Source organism: Serinus canaria, chromosome 3, assembly GCF_022539315.1.
Source record: "Serinus canaria isolate serCan28SL12 chromosome 3, serCan2020, whole genome shotgun sequence".
Lineage (NCBI taxonomy): Eukaryota > Metazoa > Chordata > Aves > Passeriformes > Fringillidae > Serinus > Serinus canaria.
In genome coordinates, this window is record NC_066316.1 from 40,984,124 (window position 1) to 41,007,944 (window position 23,821).

Consider the following 23,821-nt stretch of genomic DNA (forward strand, 5'->3'; position numbering starts at 1 on the left):
CAAGAGAAAGTAGTTTTACTTGTTTTTCAATAAGTCATTCTTTTAGACAATATAGACTTAAATTGCTCTTCAAAATATATTGGAAGTTGGTCAAAGGTCATTATCTTACTCTAAATCATGTATTCATATGGTCTCATAGTTCATTATTCTAACCTGGAAGAAGAGTAGCAATAATTTTCTTCCTCCAAGAAAAACTATTTTCCTTGCTTCTTTATTCCTAAGTCTGTTTTGTAGATCATCTGGAGCTTTTCTTAGCTTTAGTTATAAATGAGGAGAATGCAGGAGAATTATAAAAAATATTCAAAATCTTCAGATGAAACTTTACAAATCCATGCATTTCAAAGCAAATGGAGCAGGAATCTGAGTAAATCCAAAAGCCACTAGCAGTGTCCAAGATTCCCTCATTTATTGGCAAGATGACCTGGCTGTGTGAGGTTGGCTGACAACATCAGAAAGTTAAAATGTCTCTTCTTGTACCACCTTCAGAGGAACCCATGAGACGTTCTGGCACTCTCTGAAGGAATCTTGGAATGCCTCCAGATCATCAATAGTGAAAGAGACAGACAAATTCACAGCTTTATCCAGAAAAGATGATGAAAATTGAAGTTGCAAAATAATTTCACCAAATTCAAGAACATAAGAAAAGTTAAGTGAATTTTAACTGGAAAAATTGTAGTTTGATAACAGAGGCTGGATAGCAAAATTCTTGTTGAACTCAAAGCAAAAATACCAATATATTCAAAACTTATAAAGCTGTAGGCCAGGCTAACCTGTTTGAAGGTTTAATCTCTGCAGATCAAAAAAGAACCAGAGCATCCTGCTATGATTCCTCAGCCAATTGTGAGAAAAGGAATGCATATCATATGAAAAGGAACCATCATCAAAGAAACTGAATAAAAAACACCTAACAGTCCAAGGGAATTGTGCAGTTATTCTGCAAATTATTTCCCATGCTTTCAACAGCAGCTTTGAAGAGCACTGTGCTGAAGGGATTTTTCCCCCTTATTTAATCAAAATGTTGTACTTTACAGAATTTTTAATAAAGTAACAATGGACAGATTCTCAAGGGCAACAAACAGATTAAAGAAAAACAAAACAGTTTTCACTGTGGACATCTAGGGAAAATATTTAGAACAAAATCAGCAAACAATAAAGTGGAGATCTTGGACTTAGTGTTACTATCCACAACACTGCAAACAATATAAATGAGAAGGTGGACTTACCTTTGCTATATTGCAAGAACACTGGACAAAGATTTCACTAAACAAACCCTATTCTGACAAACCCAAAGGAAAAACAAAGGCAGGTCATTCCAGAGAGACTGGAAACAGTTGTTGATGCACCAACTTTACAAATCAACAACTTTAAGAGATTAAAGGTACTGGCCCACCATAAGGTTGTGTAGGAACTAATCTCTCCTGTAAGTACTCAAGAGTGCAAGGGATGGAGTGGATTTGATTGGACAAAACCTATGAACAAAAAAAAAAGCAAAAGTGTTCAGTCTGTGTAACTATAGTAGACCTAACACTTCAGCAGAGACTTGTTCCAAGTTCAAACAGACCTTTCCAAACCTAGACATTTAAAATTTATTTATGTGAAAAACACCTGGTGAACACATAGGAAAAATTGAACAGTTTTACTCCTTTTGAGAACTCAGGAACCAATTTTAAAATATAGAAGACTCAGTCATTGGTCTGAGCAATGGCAGAAAATTTAATTTTAAAAAATGTCATTTGTTTTTCTTTTTTTTCTTAAAAATTGCTAACAAGTGAAAAACAATTATTTATATTTTTCTATTTCTTCTCCACAAGCGTTAATACCACTATCACTGTGTAATGTGTAAAAAAACACAAACATATGCATAGTACCTCACAAGCACCCTTAAAATATCTGTCATTAAGGACGTGAATACTTTTTTGAAGCTTGGCTAATAGAACACAGTGGACACTAGAATACACTGACCTAGCCAAATTAAATATACAGCAAGAACATACATAAATTTGCTCCTTCTACTCAAGACATATTCATTTAATTGATTGCCCAGATTTTACACTTTAACTATTTTACCATTCACTGACTTTTCTTATATTAGTATTTAGAAACAAAGAGACAGATAAGTGATCTGTGAAAAGCTTTCTACTTTTTCATTACTCTTCAGCAACACTGAGCAGCTTATTAGAAAAACATAAGAAGGTAACATATTCCAACCCAGCAGTCTCTAGTTTCATTACTTTCTGGCACTGAGTGAAAGTAAAACAGCAATGATTTTGAAAAGAACACATATGCCCCCTATAGATTCAATGTAGTCTACCACAGAAAGATGGAAATAAATGAAAGGCTCATTAAGCATTGCCCAAATAGAAAATTCAGTACTAGAAAAATGATATGACATCTTTCCATAGATATGTTTACATACACAGAAAGCAAATAGAAAATTATTCTTTGAAGCTTAAACATCCTCCTGCCCAATCCCCTTTTCTTTTAAACATAATTCTTTTGGCCTCCACAACAGAGCTTGCCCAGGTATTACTTTTCCTGAGCAATGTTCCTTCCTTGATGTTCTATTCATTTGTCCCAAGGCTTTCCCAAAATTGAAAGGTGTTTAGAAACAGTGTAGCATTTAATTCTGAGTTTATGGTAATGTATCATGAAAAATTACAGCACTACATACATGATTTTAAAAATATTGTTGCAATTGGCTTATATTTTAAAAGACAGATCATAGATTTTACTTCTTTTAGCAGTAATGGCATGCTCTTTTGGAAATACCATTAGCATTCAGTTCATGGCAGCATTTTATATATATATATATATATATATATATATATATATATATGATTAGATCTACAAATGTGGATAAACATAGGTGATAAATCCCGAATATTTAATGGCTTCCACATAACTAACTATAATTGAGGAATGAGCACTTTGTTTGGTCTCTAAAAACTAGTAAACTTCAATTAACCTGTAGTTCAGATTCCATATCAAAATTTCTACTGGTATATGAGAGCAAGTATGAATTCTGAATAAAGATAAAGCATAGCTTTTTATTCCAAGGTACCTAATGCATTCTTACCTCAGTGTTCTTAAATCCCACAGTTTGATGCCATCACCTGCAGCTGTGGTCAGGAAAAAGTTGTAAGCTTCAGGTTGTTGAGTGCTGAAGGATGATCCCTGTAAAACAATAAATCAGTTTCAGGTAACTATTCTCATGGCATTAATTATTTATAGAGTCATAGAATATCCTGAGATGGAAGAGATCCATAGGAATCATTGAGTCCAACTCCCTGCTCCTTGCAGAATTATACCACGTGATTAGGAGCATTGTGCAGATGCTCCTTGAACTCTGACAAGCTTGGTGTGGGGACCACTTCCCTGGGTAATCCAGTCCAGTGCCCAACCACCTTCTCAGTGAATAATTTAGTCCATCTAAGAAATAGACAATAAATATTTGTTAAATTATGTGAAAAAAGCTTGTCTGCACACATGCAAAGGAGCAAAGAGGAAGAGCAGGCAAAGAGCATGTAGAGGAAGTCCAATAACCCAGTCAGAGAAATGGAGCTCGGCCTTGGCTCCTCCTAGTGCTGTCCCAGGACAGCCATGAGCCCTTTGGTCCAGGGGTGATACCCACCAGGACAGTCAGTGAGACAGATTATCTCACAGACTGAGGGGGATTACTAAAATCAGGGTATGGGATCCATCATGTGAAGCAGGAGATCTTTTTGAGATTGCACAAGACATTAGAGGATATTTAGGGAAGAAAACAAGGGCAGTGAAAGGGAGGGAGCAAAGGTTACTTCAACAATTAATTATAAGACATTGTTAGCCCTGGGCTAAGTCTCCAATTTCCATTTACTTCAGTAGCAATTGCATTCATTCATCACAAGACTAATTTTGGCTTCAGACTTTTAAATAATTAAATCCAGTTTTAAACCTCTGATATTTTAACATCCACATTGGCAAATCCCAGCCTTTTTGCTGGCTAAAAACTTCTTTCTCCAGGGAACCAAATTGAAACAGTTAAAACACTTTCTTTTCTTTCTTCACCATTCACTTTCTTGATTTGGCTGAATACATCACAGAAACCTCAAGGTAATTTCCTGCAATCAGTATTTGACTGCCAGGAATCTCCTATTCATTATGAGAGCTGGTGCATAGCTTGCTCTAAGAGATGAATTAAAATGTACTATACAACACATTTCTCAACAAAGTCTACACATTCACACATTAGTTCTGTATAAAAGAAGAGTAATGCAAAAGACAAAGACAGCAGTAGTCGAAAGGACAGTATTAATTAAAAGTTACTGAGCACCCTTTTTTGTGCTTTTGAAATATTCACTCAACAACCCTTGATTCAGCTGGCACTGGTCACAAGAGTCCAAAACAAAAAGTTCTACATACACATACACATTTACTTTGTGTATTACTCCTTTACTATAGAATACACAGAATACAGGAAAAAACTAAATGTAAGAAGTGCAATCCATTTGTTCCTTCTCTGCCCTGAAATTTGTCAGCAATATACTTTATTAATACATATGCTTGTATCTTCAAACTACATTTGCTACTGAATATTGATATAAAAGAAAATAAAATATATACTAGTTGGGATAATATGCAAGCTGAATTTTATTTATCACTTTGTGTCTTTATAGCCCATCAATTTATGATAATCTATCATTTATGAGAATCTGATGCAAAAAGTAGCAAAATTCCACACACTCTTGAAACTATGCTTTCATTCTAATGGACAAATCCCTTTCTTCTGCCCCATCAGCCTCCTCATTCACCACTCTAATCCCTTCTCAGCTTCTCTCAAGATTAACTTACAATTACATTGCAACCTTCACATAAGATTTGGCCTCAAGGAGGATATGGGTCTACAGAATCTCGCTTTCCTTCACTAATTCCTTGTGAGCACCATTGATGTCATCCAAGGAGTGCAGGCGGCTTATGCTAAAGGCATTGATCAATAGACGTATCAGAAAGCACTCAGTACCTTCTGGGGATCTCATACTTTTGCCAACATTGTAACTATGTTTAGGAAAAAGTTAACTGACTGAATCTTCAGAGTTACCCATTTCATTTCTCAGTCTTCACATCAAGTAGACTTCCTAACTAATGGACCAATGGAATTTTGAAACAAAAGGGTCTGAACAGAAAATTAAAAATTTTGCTGTTTCTGTGAAAATGAGTGTACTCTATAACTGTGCTAGCAGAACATAATACCCTCCAAATATTTGTGGGTCACAATAACAGTTTTCTGTTCAAAGAATTTGTTTTGCACCAATACAAATATATATACTGCAATCACAAATAAGTATTTAGTCCACACAATGAGACAAGGAATAGTCCAAAGGAAAGCCTTCCTAAATTTTGGGGTGTAGGCACTGGATCTTCAGCATGAACTGTTTCTTTCCACAGGTTTGTTTCCATTGAATCATGTCTCATCATTAGAGAATCTTAGATTCCAGTGTGTTCCATACTTAAAGGAAGTAAGTCTTACTTACATTTTTGTAAGTCTAATTTGCTCTAATAACTTTAAACTATCCAATGCAATAAAATAGTTGAGGTGTAATTTTCCTATTGAATTATCTAAAGTACTAGTTTTATTTAACTGAAAAAAAATAGAGAACCTTGATGTACAATTGTCCCCCAAAATGGTCAGTTTTCTTTACTACATACCACATACATCTAGGGTATTTTCCCAAGTGAGTACTTGCCCACAGCTTTTGAGTTTTCTTGATTAAATAACCTGAAGGCACTAAGCTGACCCAGCAAAAAGAAAAGCCAGAACTTTAAGCCTATATGTATTACAAACAGTACTGAAATAGTTAGCACAATTTTAAGTGTTTTACCAGATCACATCTATAAGGAAAACCCACAAAGAGTTCTATGACAGTAATAACAAGGACTGTTTTAAACCCACAGAAGCAAGGACTTTCCAACTGGGAATGAAGCGTCACACTCAACCAGATCTAACACAGCAGGCATTCCAGAACATATGCTACCATAAAAACTACAAACACTCAAATCAGTCTTCAAGGAAAAAAAATGAAGAGCAAGGATGAGGGGTTTTAAGTCATCTATTCTATTGCAGTACTGAGAAACATTTTTTTTTTGGTTGCTGTTTCCAAATTTTCAGAATAAATCACACAGTGTCAGACTGAGCTTCAGAAGAGAACACTTACATAAGGAAAAATTCCTGTTGAACTACAGTATTACAGTCTAGCACAAGTAAGGCAAAAGATAATAAACACTTCTCTAATAGCAAGATCATTCAATCAGTCTTACTGCTCCGTCCTTTACACTGGAGAACAAATGAAATCTGTATGGACCTATCACACAGACTCATGTTCTTACCCATCCTCCCTAACATATAAAAATTTACCAATTACTAGAAATGCTAATTTTAGCCTCTGATTTCTGTGTTGATGACGCTGTAGTGGTACTACAAATAAAATTCAATAAAGTATATACCTTATTTTGGCAGATCTGATGGACTGATCTAACATGAGCTTCCTGTATCACTGCTGTGCTGCAGCCTGCATTGAGGTCAAAAACTTCCAATGCTCGGTTGCTGCCAGCTGTAAGTACAATATCTGTACAGTTCTCTGTGTTAAAGTTAAACTTATCAAAAGGAACAAAAGCATATAGACAGATAAAAATACAGATAAATAAACATAAATATAAACTCTGTTGTATTTATTGCTCTATGAGCAACACAAAAAATCTTACAGCACTAAAAATTTATGTCTAAGGATGAAGTTCAACATCACAAAAAATTACAAGTTTTTTACTGCAATAGAAAAGGAGTAGTAAATCATCAAACGCTACTTACTTTAGCTGATGTTCATGTCATTAAATCCAAAGAACTACAAAGAAAATAAGAAATACAAAGGATACAAGAATAGAATTCATTTACTGCTGAAAGGCTGGTAATCTCCATTGCTGAAGTCATGGGAAATTTCTGTACCAGTTTGCAAACACTCCTCTGTTTGTATCTGCAAAGAATATCAAATCAACACTTGTGTTAATGAAATTAGTTATGGTTTGTAAACTCCCACTGGAACCACAAATCAAAATGCTTTCTTTCAATATTAAAAATTAAAGTGACAGATCTTTTGCCTTATTGTTGAACTCTGTTAAAAACTTGGTAACCAAACTCATTTGGATGAAAAAAACCCATGATATTCATATACAGAAGACTGATTTTCCATCAACATGAAACACTAAAATAATCCTTATGCATACTGAAAATGTTGAAGAGATTAAAGTCTGTCAAGTATCTATGTTCGGAAAGCAGATATGCCACTGGTTTCAGTGTAGCATTTAATGTGCTGATGATAGGGCAATCAGGAAGAAAATGAGGAAAAAACAGTGAGGAAAGAATGAAAATAGTGAGGAAAGAATAATTTCCATTTAGACAGGAGGAGATCTAGGGACTGATCACACAGTACCAAAGAAATTTTGCTTCCCAACAAACACAAAACTATTTAGGTTCCTGTGGGTTACCTGCCAGCTCCATGCAGAGGTGGCAAACATGCCAAAACTTCTAAAATGGCTTCAGACTTTTTTATTAGACAACACAAAACTGTATAGTCATTCAATATAATTAGAAATTTCTGTTTACTGAAATATGACCGCATAGGCAACATGGATCTATTCTTACAGTAAACAGAAAACAAAACTCCATGGATATGGCTATGTGGGGCAAGAAGAGTGTGATTTTCATAGAAGTCACCTAAGGAATACAGAGTCAATAACAACTGTACTGGGTCTGGTTGGGGTGGAGTTAATTTTCTTCATATGGCTTGTATGGCGCTTTGGACTTGAGATCAAAACAGTATTGATAACACACCAGGTTTTTAGCCATTGCTGGACACTGTCTGCACAGTGTTAAAGTAATTCCTATGTAACTGTTAATATTATACTTGCATTTTAGCACATCTGTCTAATGAAAGCGCAAAAGTCCATGCATGACGTGCTGTAGGAATCCTTACTGTTTCTTTCCAACAATGCTAAAAGTTTGCAAAACTGAGATCATTTGACAAAAGCAATATGGTTATCAGCCAGATCTGTTCAAAAGGAAAATGCTTAGTGACTTGGTTTTTGCCTTTCATTGTTATTCTCTAACAATGATCTGCTGATCTTTTCAGATGGACATCAGAACCACTTTATTAGTGATGGTGAAGCAGAAGATAATGTACAATGAATTGCTATTTAATCCAAGAATCTTTTGTAGTTTCCACAAGTACTTTATTCAAATAAACCAAAAAAATAAACTGCCCTAGACTTCAAGGGCAAATTATTTATCTCTATTTTTGGGTAAATCTACCCAAGCTAACTTTTAATAAGCTGACTGATAAAATAGGTTCAATTTATGAAGGCAGTATGAAGTTTCCTCTGGTCCAATTTACCCTACTGAAAGAAGTTGATTAAAACAGTTAAGTTTTTCCCAAATGCAAGAACAATTGTTTGAATTGGCTGAAGTACCTTGCTTCTACACTGCAGACTGCTACACAGACAAATACCTCACAGGGCATGGAACGGGTAAAATTTCACATAGAAAGCAAATCAACCAACAGTAAACTGAAATTCATGAAATACAAGTTATGAGAAAAGTGAACCAAAGTAACGGAGGGAGGGGGATATAGAAGAGTACCCATTATTAAAAAAAAAAAAAAGTAATTTTATCATGTTAAAGAAAATTTTTGACACAATGCATTTGGTGCTTGTCCTATATATCTTCAATTCAAAGTGCAACTCATTTAAAATTCAGGCAGGTATTATGGACACACTGAGCTGGACACTACATTCATTCTGGTCTCTTAGAAATTGAAGTTTATGTTTTAGCAATTTGGGTTACCTTTTTACTGGTTTATTAATATCCCCATAAACTAAGAATTAACAAGTAAAACAAACTAGGTAAGCAGATTATGGAAGAAAACTATTACATAATTCTGTCTGACCATTAAACATTTCAGTGAAGTTCCACATACCAGGTTCAGGCCTCAATCCAGGAAAGCACTCCTATTCCTAAACATATTTAAGCTTGTGCTTAGTACATTTTTCTGTGCAGCAGCAAAACTATAAAGGAAATAGAGGAAGAAAATAGACCAGCTTTTCCCATCTAAGGATGCAATCCAATACTGTCTAATATCATCAACAGACAGAACACACCATTCACAATATCAAGACTTCAGTGTTGTAGCCCTAATCCTTTTTGTTCTTCCATTCAAAACAAAGATCTTTTGGAAGTAGCTTTTACTATTTATTCAGCTTTTTATCTTCTGTACATTTTTTCCCCCTCAGCTCACCTCACCACACACAAAATCCCAGATCAAGCTTTACAAGAACTTTCACTGGCCTGGTAATGAACTCACCGTTTTAGGTCATCCTTGGTCGTGTCTAGATGGAAACTTAAGAGATGAAATTCAGCTCCACAACACAATAATATAAATGTATCTATAAAATAAAACTGTGCAAAGCATACAGTCTTCTGGAACTTCTCTTTACCCTAAAACATAATGGAATTTGTTAAGAATGGATTCAAACATAAATATTTTTTGTCTGAGATTCCTCATGTTAAGGCAGAATCTCCTTCTCATCCTGATCATGGGCCAGGAGGTTAAACTCTACATAGTGGCCCTTCCTATTTTTGACATATATTACTTTCAAAAAAAATATTTCATTCTGCTTAAATTAGCTGGCAGTATATCTGTAGTCAATTGAATCTAATACAATCTAGCTTCATACTCTGAACTTCTTTTTGAATTAGGGAATGGACTAAAGTCAAGCAAAGCTGAGCCAATAAAAATACTACAAACAGATCAGACAATAAAACCCAGACTTCCAGACATGTCCACTAGGATTTTTTTTTAACAAGGTTGATTTTTTCTTTTCCTAAATTATCATGAGAAAAACCTAATTTGGAGTCAATGGAGATCACCCAGATCATTATATGGGAGTGGGAGTCACCACTCAGTAGCTCTAGAAATTGGTTCTTTCTACAAAGCTTTTAAAACAGAAATAGATGAAAGTGCAAAACAGTGTTCTCTGTGTCCAAATGAATGGAAGTTTCCAGTTACCAGAATTAGGGCAGGTTCCTTATTGCAGACTGACCAGACCCTTAAAGTTCTGTCTTCTGATGCAGAAACTAACCACTTCCTGTCATGACTCCAGCCAACAGAGTTAACTGCACCATCATGACCTAATAAAGTAATAATGTCTTGCATTAATAAATTTCTCGAGAGTTACTTGTATTGTTTTAATATAATTATACACATTTAAATACATTCTAAGCACAGTTTTCAAATGGTTGGGTTAAAACTGGCAACAGTAAACCAGTTATTGAAATTTTCTTCCACCAAAAAACACAGGAAAATATCTCTCATTAATCAACAGACAAAGATAATTCCAACTCTAATTTTTCAAAGTTATTGGGAGAGCACTTTCAAGAAATATCCTTGAAATTAAATTTCAGCAAAGATTCAGTATTGGAAAAAAAATCTGAGTATTATATTATAATGAAATTTTATATTAAACCTGGTCTGGAAACCCCTTAAGACATAAAAAACAGTTGAAATAGTTTGGGGTTTTTTTATTAACCTTTTATTACTGAGCTAGCTATTTTTGGCATATAAATAAAATGAGCATGCCACTTCAATGGCTTGTTAAAAACAAGATTGTAAAGTTACAAAGAAAGAACTTTAAAAGCCAGAAACAATAGTCAAAAGCTAAAATTATTAATTTGATCCAACATTATGTTGAAGCTGATTAAAAAGATCAAAAAAGAACATGTCAATCAAGTTTTACAGACTTTGATGCATGTTATTGCAATTTGTCAGATGAAGTCTGATGAATTTCATCTAGCCTTAAAACATTCCAAGTTCTTATGCTGCCCTCTTGTGCACATTTTATCTTTACTCAACGTAAATTTTATATTAAAAAATATTTTCCTTGAAATTACAGGAAGGCTATTAAATATATCACAGCAATTGAGATATTTCATTCTGTATACATATGTCTACAAAAAGTCTTATAAATTATATATTTTAATTCCCAGTTACCAAACAGCTGTAGAGTTTTCACCAGAATACTGCACAGGTACTGCACAAATACAGATGTAAGTATTATTCTTATTTTGTTCACAACAGAAAGATTTGTTAAAAGGCTTTGATTTTCTAAAAATATTTGGAAGCCTTGAATAATCTGCATTAAAGAAAAAAAACACACAAAACCAATCAAACAAACAAAAAAGCAAAAAAAAAAAAAGAAAAGAAAACCACAACAGAATATACAAAACATTTTTCCAAAGTAGTAAGGAACCTGAGAAACTTTAGGAAAATGTGAGGTTTGGAAAATTGGAAGAGCCACGCAAAAAGCCTAAGAATCTCTGCTCTCCAGGCCCCACAGTCCCAAAGCACAATGAAGAAGATGCCAGCTGGCTTGAAAGAGCCCAGTAAAATTCAAAACAGGCATTACTCAGGGTTCCCCAGCCCTGGAGCACATTGAGAAGAATAGCAGCTGGTTTTGTAAAAAGACTTCTTCAGAAAGGCCATGTTGGTTGTAACTCTTTACAGCTGCACTTCACTACAGGACACAGACACCTGAAGAAGAATGCAGAACCACTTAAAACTGTAACTGAACCCTTCAGGGAACAAGACTGAATAAATTAGGCTAACAGCAAAACTGCTGTTATACCATTCCTCTGATGCTGCCTTGCCATGACTTTTGATAGGCAGCAATATTCAGATGTTAATACTGCCTTGAAAATGAAATTTTTTAGTAGAATAGATACAATTTTCATTCTTGATAAAAAGAAAATTTTACATTGCCATTGATTGCAGCTCTAAGTAAGAATAATGCATCATGGTTATCACATATGTTATGACAGTACTAAAACAAGAACATCAAAAGCAGAAAGTAAACAGGGGACTGCACGGTAACCTGAACAACACAGAAAAACAACGTGAATGAAACAAACAATGGTTTGTGGTTCCTAATCCCATGCATTACTTTACTTGGCAGTTCAACATTTATGTTGCTTTTGGAAAGAACTGCATACATGTTAGAATGTGGTTTACAGAGCTTTTCAGAGTTGTGCATTATTAAAAAAAAAAAAAAAAGACATAAAGGATTAAAGGCATCAATGAAGTAAGTCAGTGAAAAACTTAAGAACTTGCTAATGTAGGAAAAAAGACTCTGTCCACAAGGCATATTTTCATCAATTTCCTCACACAAGAAGGATAATGTCAGTAATGTTGCCTCCTTAATGTCACTTCTTACACTAAATATAAAGAAACTTACTCAAAAAGAAAAACTGTTTCCACAAATCAGTTTTCAGAGTTATTTACTGAGAAATAATTCTCTAAATTATCTTTAAGAAATCTGGTTTTAATACTTGTTTAGGTCAAATAGTAAAAAACATTTATTTTCCAATATGAGCTTTCAGATAAAATTCACGTAGCAGGACAGATTTAAAGTCATACCATTTACAGGTATTAAAAATTTAATAGCTTGTTCCTGTAGAAATTTAGACATAATCTGGTGTTGAAGACTCCTTTAAAAGCATACATGTTTACACATGCATACACTTCTGTAGTTTTGGATTTCTTCTTAGGAATAGTCCCTCTTTGTTTAAATGGTTACTCTCCAGAAGTCTGGAGTTGCAAAGCAAATACATCTTTTTCCAAGTCATCACAGTCAATTTTTAGCTAATAAGATATCAGAACATACTGCTACAATATACACACACATTATTATTGCAATATATTGCCTTTATTTTTTTCTCTTTTATCATTGTTTTACATATTATACATCATTATGAAGATTTAAGTATATATCATCATAGATTGCTTTTTACCCCACAAAAAATTGAGAAATGGGAACACCTGGTAGTCACTTTAATTCTAAGACAAAATTAAGCAATCAGAGAAATAAATTTTACATCTTGAACCATCAGTATTTCCTCTCTCTTGCTATCAGGGTGATGTAAGTGGAATCCATGCCATTTTAGATCAAAGTCAACCATCAACTCAACTGACATCTTTTATAATATAATTCATAAATTTACCTGAAAAAACATTATGCACATCAGTGAGATTGGAATTGAATATCAGCACAGTTTTGTCAGCCTGGCCACAAGCCAGCAGCTCTCCATCCCCTACAAAGAAGAGTATTTAATGATTTACATCTGAAAGCAAAAAGCAGCTAATATGCTGCCTCTTTTAATCATAAAAATCATGTATGTCACTACAACAAAACAAAACCCAGATATTCATTTCATATGTTTAACACTAATTTTTATGAACATCACAAATTAGTGTTGCAGAATTTGGTAGGATTTTGTAGGCAAATTCATTTCTTGTCCTGACATATTCTCTAAATAACGAAATTTTTTAACTCAGAAAAAAATCTGAAATTTTTGCTAAACTGGGGTTATTTAAGCCTGTGTGTGCATGCATGGGTGTGGGAGAGACAAAGAGAAAAAGAGAGAAAGATGTTTCTTCCTCAAACTAAAAGAAGATTTATACTTAAAACGTACTAGCAAAACTCTCTCTGGAACAGAGATGGCTGGAATATATTTTAGCAAAGTTACTGATTGCATCTAATTGCTTTTATTTCCTGAGGATGAAAGTTGTTCTTGTCCTCAAAACACTTACATATATTTAAGTTTTTAAATATTTTGAAAATATTTTGCCTTGCAGGGTGTACATTGACATAATTATATATGTGGTAGAATGCTGGATTGCTAATCTAGGAAGTGCTTTCTGCTTAATCATATTTACATTGGAACTGACTAAACCTACTGCAAGAGTCATTTATCCAAAGCAGTTAGGAAAAATTCCTCTTTGGATCACACAGGAGAATTCCTTTTTTAATATTTCAATTTACATTAATTGAATAATAGTTATATGAGAAATATGAGTATTTTGAAACAGAACTTCAGTATCTAATACACCCTAATGAAACTAAGTAAATGTGATAGAAAATAAATTCCTTAGTGAAAGAACTCTTAATTTTCAAGTAGTAGTGGGAAAGTCAAAGAATAAATTCAAAAGAAAACAAGACACAAAATCAGAAATGGAATCCTGTTGCATATGTAGCAATGGTTTGCATGGTTTTGCAAGATAAAAAATTATGATCAAACATAATTTGATGTGGTGTTGCCAGAAAGTTTTCTTTGAATTTATCCACACTAAATCCCCAATCTTTAGAAGCTATGCTACACAAATTTCAGATTTCGTTCTGCACACTGACACGGCTGCACTTTTTATAAAGCCTGTACTTACCAGAATATTGAACACAAAAAATTGAGGTTGGTTTACAAGTAACAGATATCTCTTTCTCATATTTGATTGGAGGATAACTTTCCAATGGATACTCTTTATTTTTACTTCAAAAAAGGAAAAAAAAGAAACAATTACATCTTCATTTCAGTTATTAAATAAATGTGCCTTTGAAATTATTATAAACATCTTTATATAAATATTTGCTGGAAAAAATATGTCAAATCCAATGTGAGAGCCAGATTAATTTTAAATTGTTATATTTAAGCTACTCCTACCAGTAAGAGTTGTGAATTCACAAGATCAAGAATTAGCATAAAAAATAATTTCTTAAGTTACAAAAGTATTTAAAGAATGTAAACTCTACCTTGTTTACAAAGACCTTGCAGCAAAATGCAATATTAACTTTAAAAAAAGCAATTTGAATAAAAACCCACACAAAATTTAAAATACTAAGTAGCTTAACCTATGTAAAACAGTGCTAAACCAAAGTTGAAATTATCTGAAGTATTCACTTAAAGACTTCCTATGTGTGCAATGTTTACAAAAACTTAGTCTTGAGCTATTAAGTGGGTTTCTTAAAACTTTACAGCTCTTTTTAAATGAGAAAAATTATGGCATCAATCACTCTTTACCTTCAGGTTTGTATTAAAGCAAAGACTATATAATAGTAAATAAAAAAAATGTGTGCAATATTGAACATTTCATTCCTCAATTAACATGAAAATCCCAGCTTTAGAAAAACATTTGCTCTTTGTGACCAGTGATAAAAATTCTACTGGTCAGTTTGTATTATTACATATTCTCTGTTTAAATCCATTGGAGTAAGTTTGCATTGACTTTAGGTAACAAGATTTTAGGGGCAAATGAGGGACATGATCTGAAATCACTTCTCCTGGTGCCACATTCAGTTATTTATTGGACTAGAACTGCAGCTTAAGAACATGTTGGGACTTAGCTTCCAACCATATTTAGCACCTGTTCTTCCTACCAACACAAATCCAAGAAAACAGATATGCATATTTTCTTTTATATGAAGCACTCAAGTCTAATTCACAGTCTGCTAAACTAAATCACTTGCTGAAGTGATAAATTTTATATCAAAATTACCAAGCCTTAGTTCTAGTTGCAACCCTCACTAAAAATGACAGAAGCGTTTTAAATTTGTTTAATTTGGTTTAATTTGTCCCTCTTTTAACAGTCATTAGATGACCTACCATTTACAACTGGTCTTCCACTTTGATGCCTCTTTTTTTTTCAGGTTAGCATTTGGAGCAAACATGGCCATTCTATGAGAGACAAAACATACACTTTCATATGAAATACTAAACCTTGCATGGGAGAAACAGCTTTTTCAAACAAAAGCAATCCTATTTCCTTCTTACTATTCATGTCTGTGGGTAACGTCAATAGATAAGAGAATGTAGACTTTGATGACAATATAAGTGTCAAATATTCTAATGCCTGAGTTTGAACATTGATTTCTGTGAGTTTTTTGTTGAATAGCACATTCTGAAGGTCAAAATTCATACAAATAAAGTTCTCAAACAATACTTTCTGCAAGCTGAAAAAACAAGAGTCTAGTCAGATGAAAGAATCAGGATGCCAAATATGGATTTCAAAAGGAAGCTGGACAAGGACCAGAAGCTGTGAAGATTTTGGTTTACAATATGTTTTTTAAATTCTTTTGTTTGATAGCATCATAGCTATTTTTCATGGGTGATTAATTTCACAATCATGAGACTACATAGTTATGTGAAAAAGTATCACCCACCAATAAGACAGGGAAAGTAGTAATATTTCAACTGACCGTGGTGCTGCTGTATATCCTGATGACTTAATTTTACTATGGAAAACCAATGGTTTATCCTTCACTGTGTTCTTCACTCCTGTAGGAAAATAATTTAATTTACCTTAAAAATTTTTTAACATTATACTTTTACAGTGAAAGTAGATAGTTTTGCACAATATAAATACTTGATGTTTCCTTATGTTACAAAACACATAAATGACCAATCACCCTAAAATAATGGTTACTGAGAAAAGGAGAGATAAATGAACTGTTACATTGTACAACAACCCAATTCCAATTACATGAATAAGTAGGAACTTCTTCAAACTTTGAGGTTGCAAGAATACTGTTCTGAATCACTTTTTTCACCATTCATTTCAGTTAGAAAATGTGTCTTCTAACTGCCTCTGCTTCGACTTTGTATGCATTAGCTATAATGCATTCACAGCCTATATTTGGAATAAGGAATGGATCTAAAGATCCTTAACCAGCTGACTGGTGGGTACCTATAAGTATTTGTGTTCCTACACAGCTCAGGTGATGGGTAATGTCTACATGCCCAGTGCTGTACTAGGAAGCCCAGTGGGCACCCCTCACCTCCAAACTGAGTATTTAATACCAATAGAAACAAACTAAACAAATAAATGTTGTAATGGGGGAAATTTTGTTGATATTCAAAGGAAAAAACCCAGATACATTGGGACACATTTACCTATGTGAGGGTAGAAGTCCCATCAAATGCCACTAACTATCCTTTATCTTAATGCAGCAATGAGGCACAAAAAAGGCCCTTCCTTAGAAGCCCCCAGTACCACACACCTTAAGAGACCAAAGAATTTTATTACAGCACTTTTCTATCTGATCATGAGATGTCAACAAAGGCAGCACAACTGTCAATGCTGGCTGTCCAAGGCAGCCTGGAATTCTAGATAACACTCTGTAGATGCATTCTGAAAATACCAGAAAACCTTAGAGATATAACCTTTGACATTCTAACAGGCACAATACATGCAAATGGTAAGGATGAAAACACTTTTTTTTGATATTTTTTGAGCTTTATTGTTGTTCACAAAAAAAAAAGTTACAAGTTCATCAATGGCAACTGGACGTCAGATCCCTTTTTTTAAGCGGTAGAATATTGAGACAAAAATTAACTTCCTAAACATCCAGTATTGGCAGAAGATTATTCAGAATAACAAAATATAGCAAAACATCTGTTTGGTATATTTCATAACTAAAGTTAAGTAAGAAATGACAAATTATACAGAAAAAAATTGTTGCATGCTATGGAAAAAGAACGTCTTACAAAAATGTAAACCTTTGACACTCTAACACTTTTAAAATTCACAGAATATTATCAGACAATGGTTTTTGAAAAGAGAAAAATGCTTAGAACTAAAATTTTAACTTTTAATAATTACTTGTGTACAATTTGAAATTTTAACAGAAGTCTAAAATTCTTCCTACTGAAGTAAAAATATAATGCAATATATATTTAAAATAAAAATTAATTTACTGATTGTATTAGGCCAGCTGGAAGTCAGCTACTGTTATTAAAAATATAACTTTATTAATTAATTTCAGAATTGGTTTATACTTACCAAGTGTTTTACTGGAAGGTTCTTTCATGCTCTTCTTTAAACCTTTACACAATGGAGAATTTGCCAATAAAGTACCCCTTTAAAATGATGCACAAAAAAAATTGATCAATGCAATGAACAAAAATGTCAGATTAGAAAAAGGTGCCAAAACTCCTTTTTAGTTATTTGCCTGCACGTGTGTGTGTACACGTGCAACAGCAATGAGATTTTAACAAAAACAAGTTTGGCACAGTGGATCAGCTAACATCTCAGAAACCCAGCAGCACAGACAAGTCTTGGCCCTGACTCAATTCACAGACCATTGCTTTTACGTGCTGGATTCCAGTTTTGTGAATATTAATTGCAGATTTTATTTTAAGCACTGAAATGTGCATTTCAGTGTATATTTCAGGGTTTTTTTCATCTTCAAAATGACAGCATTTTCTCATAAATCATTTCTAGGGACATTAAGGACAAGAAAGTAATAACCAGCAGGGATTAACCAAGGGGAAGTCATGCTTGATCAGTTTGATAAACTTCTGTGATAAAATGAGTGGCTTGGCAGGTGGGGGGAGAGCAGATGAGGATATTGTCGACTTTGACTTCAGTAAGATTTTCCACATTGTCTCCCATAAGAACCTCACAGAAAAGCTGATGAACTGTGGTCTGGAGGAGAACACACTGAGCTGGATTGAAAACCAGATGAACAACCAGGCCCAGACTGTGATGATCAATGTCTAGTTGGAAAGCAGTAACTAGTGGAGTAACCCAGAGGCTATAACTCCATTCCATATGATTCCATGGGTATAATAATTCCATTGAGCATCTGCATTAATAATCTGGATAAGAGAGCAGAGTGACTCTCACCACGTTTGCTGATGACTCAAAGCTGAGAGGAGTGTCTTAAAGAGAAGGTTGTGCTGTAATCAAGGGAGACATTTCTTGTCTGTATAAATGGGCTGACAGCAACCTTGTGGAGCTCAACAATGTGAAAAGCAAAGTCCTGCAGCACAGGAGGAACAAGCCCATGCAGTACAGGCTGTAAAACAGACTCTAGAGCCAGGCTCTGTACCCCAAATCCAGCAGCAGGACAAGAGGCAATACACAAAAAAATGAAACACGGGAGGTTCTCTCTGATCGCTAGGAAACATTTATTTACTGTGAAGGTGACTGAGCACTGGCACAGGCTGCCAAGAAAGGTTGTGGCAACTCCCCCCATTGACATATTCTAAAGCTGTTTGGACATTGTGATGGGCAAATGACTCCAACTGGCTCTGCTTGAGTGGGGTGGTTGGACAAGATGACCCGAAGAGATGCCTTCCAAACTCAACCATTCTGTGATTCTGTGATTTCTCCCTCTCAATACAAGTAAAGCAGGATAAGAAAAGAAGTAAAATCAAACCATGTCAACAAGCAGCGCTGCAGAAAACCATGTGACACACTGTAGTGCCAGATAAACAAATCCATCATCCAACATGGAGAGAAAACATTTAATAATTCTCTACCTGGCAATAACGGATAGATTTTTCTCATTTCCACATGGGAAAAAATCACTGTGCTGAGTTCTCATCAATGCAGCAAGGTTAACTTCCAACACAGCAATCATATCTTCAAACATCGAGGCAATCAAGCATAAAACCTGCAGCAATCACTGTAAATTAACACTCCATTTCCTTAATAATTTAAGTTCCAAACATAATACATTTATAATGAAAAATAAAATCAATTTCTTAAATTTATAAAAATTAATCAAAAATATCCATGGGTTTAGTCATGAATAGCATTAAGTGGTAGAGTGCTTAAAGCTATCCTTCAAAAATATGCCTATGCTGCTTAAATGTGTTTTAACAAACTTACATATGTAACAGTGATAGAAATTCCAACACCACCTACACTGGAGACAATTCTGCAGTAAGAGTTGTGAGAAGAAGTACACATGGAAGAAAGATTGGCTTCAACATGATAAGAACGTGCTAAGAGCTTACTTTAAACAAAATCCTCTTCTAAAGCAGAAGACTTCTATGTTAAATACGTAGCCTAGATTGAGCTTACATCTGTAGGAAAACTGCAATATCAAAAATGGAGTATACAGATAAGAATGCCTTCAATTTTCTTGAAATCACTTTTAGTGACTTTCAGCAGTAATTTTCTCTCAACCCAAATACTTTTGACAGCTCCTTTAGAAGGATTCAGAAGTAGCATATCCTAATTTTTTTTTTAGAAACAAGTTATAACAATGTTTATATGTTTTTTCCCCTTAGAAGATTTCCTCTGCTTCTTCAGTGGTGATTCTTCACATTCAGGGTACACCCTGAACACTGTAAAAATTCACCTTGTCCTCATTAATCACTTTAGACTGCATATAACCCATGATAGCTTCAAAATAGCAGATTCCATAATGAAGAATCAACCCTCTTCAAAGAAATTACTGTGCAAATCATATTAAATAACACACCTGTTAGAAAAATGTGTAACTATTTATTGAAAATAACTGTAACTGTTAATATTTATTAAAGCAACATTTACTGTATACTCACCTTTCCATTAGCTGCCTTCCTTGTTAATGCACATGATCTGGCAATCCGAATGCTGAGGTCACTGTAATCTTTACCAAGAAGATCAAAAGTGCTATAAAATAATACCTGCATTTCACAAGAAAAAACCCTATCTCTAAGACACACACAAAAAAATCACTCATACTAATTTGACATGACCCTAATCCATTGTCTTCAGAGTATATACTTCTATTTTACCCTCAAATTATAATGGAGTAGAATTACTTGTATTTAACACTTGTATTTAACACTTATGAACTGCAAAATTGAATAAAAATTCATGGCTACCAACTACACAGATCTAGCACCAATGTGTCTTCTGAGAAAAGCCACCAGGGCCAGGAAAACATACAAAAACTATTAGGAAAAAAACATTTTTAAAAAACATTTGGTTTCTATTGTATTCTGCTATTTCACAACCTAATTCTTACATTATTTATGTCAGATAACAAAAGCAATCACATTACCATGTAATCATGTATCTTTTAAACATACCTTTGTAAGATAAAAGAGCTTCTAACTCAAAGTTTGCCAAATTAATTATTAACAAGCCAGTAGAGGTTCCAATCCAAAAATATCTAGTATTCTGGGAAGAATATCTATTAAAACAAGGAGAAAAATATCTCTGAGTAGGATAAAGAAACTTTTCTTACTACCATAAAACAAACAAAATCAGGTTTTTTAATTCTCATTGCCCAGTCCCTGTTCAGCAATAATAAAGCGCACATAGAAAAAACACACTAAATTTAAAGCTTTTTTTTCCCCCAATTTGTGTCTCAAAGTTTCAAGCAAAATTGGTGAAGTTTTGAAAACTGGAGAGCAGTTTTCACAATCCTTGAGCAGAACACAATCCTTGATTCATGTCAGTGCTTCTTGGCACATCCAAAACTGCACAGGAAATACTTTTCTTCAAAAAAAAGAAGAAACTTCAGACGTTTACTGTGGTTTGTAAGAGTTGGGAGATGCTGTGAAAGCATTGCATACACAAAAAGAAAATTCAAACCAAGAGACAAATCCACTCATAGTTTACTTTAACCTCTCTTATAGGAACACCCAAAACACAGGGAAATTCACTGTATGTTTTTACATAATTAAAGTACAAGAAAAAAGGCAGCACAAACTGAAGGGGAAAAAAACTCAGGCAAGTCTGGAATGTCTGTCTCAGCCGGTGCTTAGTGGCAACACTATTGCATCTGGGTAATGAAATCCAGCTTCTGCAAGCACCACAGAGTAAACCAAGGGATTTGTTAATTTCAGTTAGCAGCCTCACAGAAGAAATATATTATCAAGTGTAAGATAAAATTATAACAAAATAACAGTTGTCATTCTCAAAAAAAAAAAAAAAAAACAAAAAAATTTTTAATGTCACAATAAACAAAAATTGGCATCAAAATTTTAATAATTTTTTCAAATAGGAGTCAGTAGACTTATTAGTTTGATTTAAAATCAGACCACAAGAGTTGAAGTAAGGATATGGAAAAAATATGAAGCTGTAATTTTATTTAAAAAAAAATACTAAATGTATACAGTAAATCTATACAGTAAAATCTCCTAAGAAGCAGGCTGGAATAGACAGTTTCATTTCTGGTTTATGATACTTTTACATGATATGAATAAATTTATTTGTGGTTTGCACTACTTTCATTACAGCAGTAACAGACTGATTTATTTTGTAAATTCTTTGAATTATGTACAAAGTGTCACCATCAAGTTATTATGAACACTACAAAGTAATATATCCAGGAAGCTTAACTCACTCCAACTTTAAAATAATAGAATCCATTGTGATGAGATTGTTCAGTGTCAAAAAGGTTAGGAAAGTGGGAGATGCCTAATTCTGGACATTAGTGTTCCAAAAATGTTTCATTGTTGCTTTTCATTGCAGGCAGGAAAAGCAGTGCATCAGGGATTGCTCAATTGTTCAGACAAATCTGAAGCACCTTCTAAAACCAACACACTCTTTTTAAAAAATAAACAAAAAAGAATTTTTATAAACACAAACCTCTCAACCCAAAATACAATGGAACTTAATTAATAGTAAGAATTTAATGGCCATGGTTGTTTATAAGCAGAACAAAACCTTCAACTGTGATATCTGAAAGAACAAATAGACCTTAGATTTACATTGTGTAGCAGTAACAGGTGGGAATGGAAAAGAGATGTTATCTCAATCCAGAAAATTATTTCAGATAATCTATTACTGTGGATCCATTTCAGGCAACCATGTCCCAAAAGGGGATTGAAAAATAAATGAGATTGAGTTTCAGAAATTTCCAAAGGCAAATGTTAAAAATGTTACACAAAACAGACTTCCACAAGGTACAATCTATTTTATCCAGAAGGGCAGAGGTAACTTGTTCATGAGCTGTAATTTTCTGTCCAAGGAGAGACAGGAGAGTGGCTGGTACTGGATTATCAGAGTGAAAAACATACTAAAATCCTGTATATGAAAAGGGAGCAATTCAGACTAGAAGCAGAATTGAATGAGTCAGTTCCTGGAACACCTTCACTAGGGACATGGTGGATTCTTTATTGCCAGAAAACTTGCCATCTTTAAAGACGTGCTGTTGTTCAAATCAAACTTACAACTGTGATGAAGGCAAAGCTTTGATGCTTTGAGAGTGGTATTATACAAGCAATAAGACAGACTGTAATAATTCATCATCTGATCTTCAAGTGCTGTCACTGCACTAAAATATGGCTGATATTTTAGTGCATCTTAAATATCACTACTGCCCTTCTATCAATGGTGGTACTTCTAAATATGCAGACATCATGAAAATAACTGTCAATAATTACTTAAATTAACGTAAAGACAACCAAAATTGTCCAGTACTGCTGGATACTTTTCTTCTTTGTTCATCAAAAGTTATTTATAAATCTAACAAGAGATTAATCAGTTCCATCTGAATAATCAACCACAGAGCAAAGGTTAGGACAAGAGTTTTCTAAAACATGGTGTGGCTGAGAAATTTATACAGGTGACAATCACAAATTACAACATAAACAGGTTGTGTTTTGAGACAGATCTTGTGGGAGTGTCCTGAACAGATCTCAAGGTGCCTGATAATATGGTTAAACTTCTCTTCAGAAAAGAAATTGAATGTAAGAATTAGTTCTACCTGGCTAACCAATTCCATGGGAATGAGTAAAAACATCATATTCTGAAACATCCGTCTCTCTGACAGAAGTTTGAGTGGAGCAGGTTATGTAGTTCAAATATTATTCAAACTTGGAAGACATACTGACAGTCACACAGTGGCTGCATCAGATATTTCTTTAGGAAAGCAAACTCAAAAAAATTTTGATTTATTAATTTCTTTTTAACTCATCTTCCCTGATCAGCTGGTATCAATAGATGTTACATGGATATTCTCAATGACATTTTTATAGAATTATTTTTCAGAATAAAACCCAGTTTTAACTTTGTATCTGCTTGTGCACATTATCATCCTAAGAGTAGGCCACTAAAACTTGAAGATCACTAAAAATGTTATTTGATTTTCCTATTGCATTTTTCATAAAATACAAATCTGCAGTGAAAATAATCCAAGAACCAATAAGAACTCCAAGAAATAAATTTGACTCAAATACTAGGTG

The 23,821-nt window shown here is 33.9% G+C and overlaps 1 protein-coding gene across 1 annotated transcript in view; it reads right to left on the minus strand.

Moving 5' to 3' along the window:
• Window positions 1-23,821, minus strand: part of WDR27 (WD repeat domain 27) — an 89,151-nt gene that overhangs the window by 57,251 nt on the left and 8,079 nt on the right. Inside the window, exons 9-21 of the mRNA XM_050973060.1 lie at window positions 20,717-20,820; window positions 20,204-20,271; window positions 19,172-19,305; window positions 17,688-17,764; window positions 16,105-16,183; window positions 15,512-15,583; window positions 14,298-14,401; window positions 13,079-13,168; window positions 10,092-10,213; window positions 9,387-9,520; window positions 6,907-7,004; window positions 6,481-6,602; window positions 3,077-3,174 (exon numbers count right to left, since the gene is read on the minus strand). Of these exons, the coding sequence (XP_050829017.1) occupies window positions 3,077-3,174; window positions 6,481-6,602; window positions 6,907-7,004; window positions 9,387-9,520; window positions 10,092-10,213; window positions 13,079-13,168; window positions 14,298-14,401; window positions 15,512-15,583; window positions 16,105-16,183; window positions 17,688-17,764; window positions 19,172-19,305; window positions 20,204-20,271; window positions 20,717-20,820 (1,302 nt within the window). The remainder of the gene's footprint in view (window positions 1-3,076; window positions 3,175-6,480; window positions 6,603-6,906; window positions 7,005-9,386; window positions 9,521-10,091; window positions 10,214-13,078; window positions 13,169-14,297; window positions 14,402-15,511; window positions 15,584-16,104; window positions 16,184-17,687; window positions 17,765-19,171; window positions 19,306-20,203; window positions 20,272-20,716; window positions 20,821-23,821) is intronic.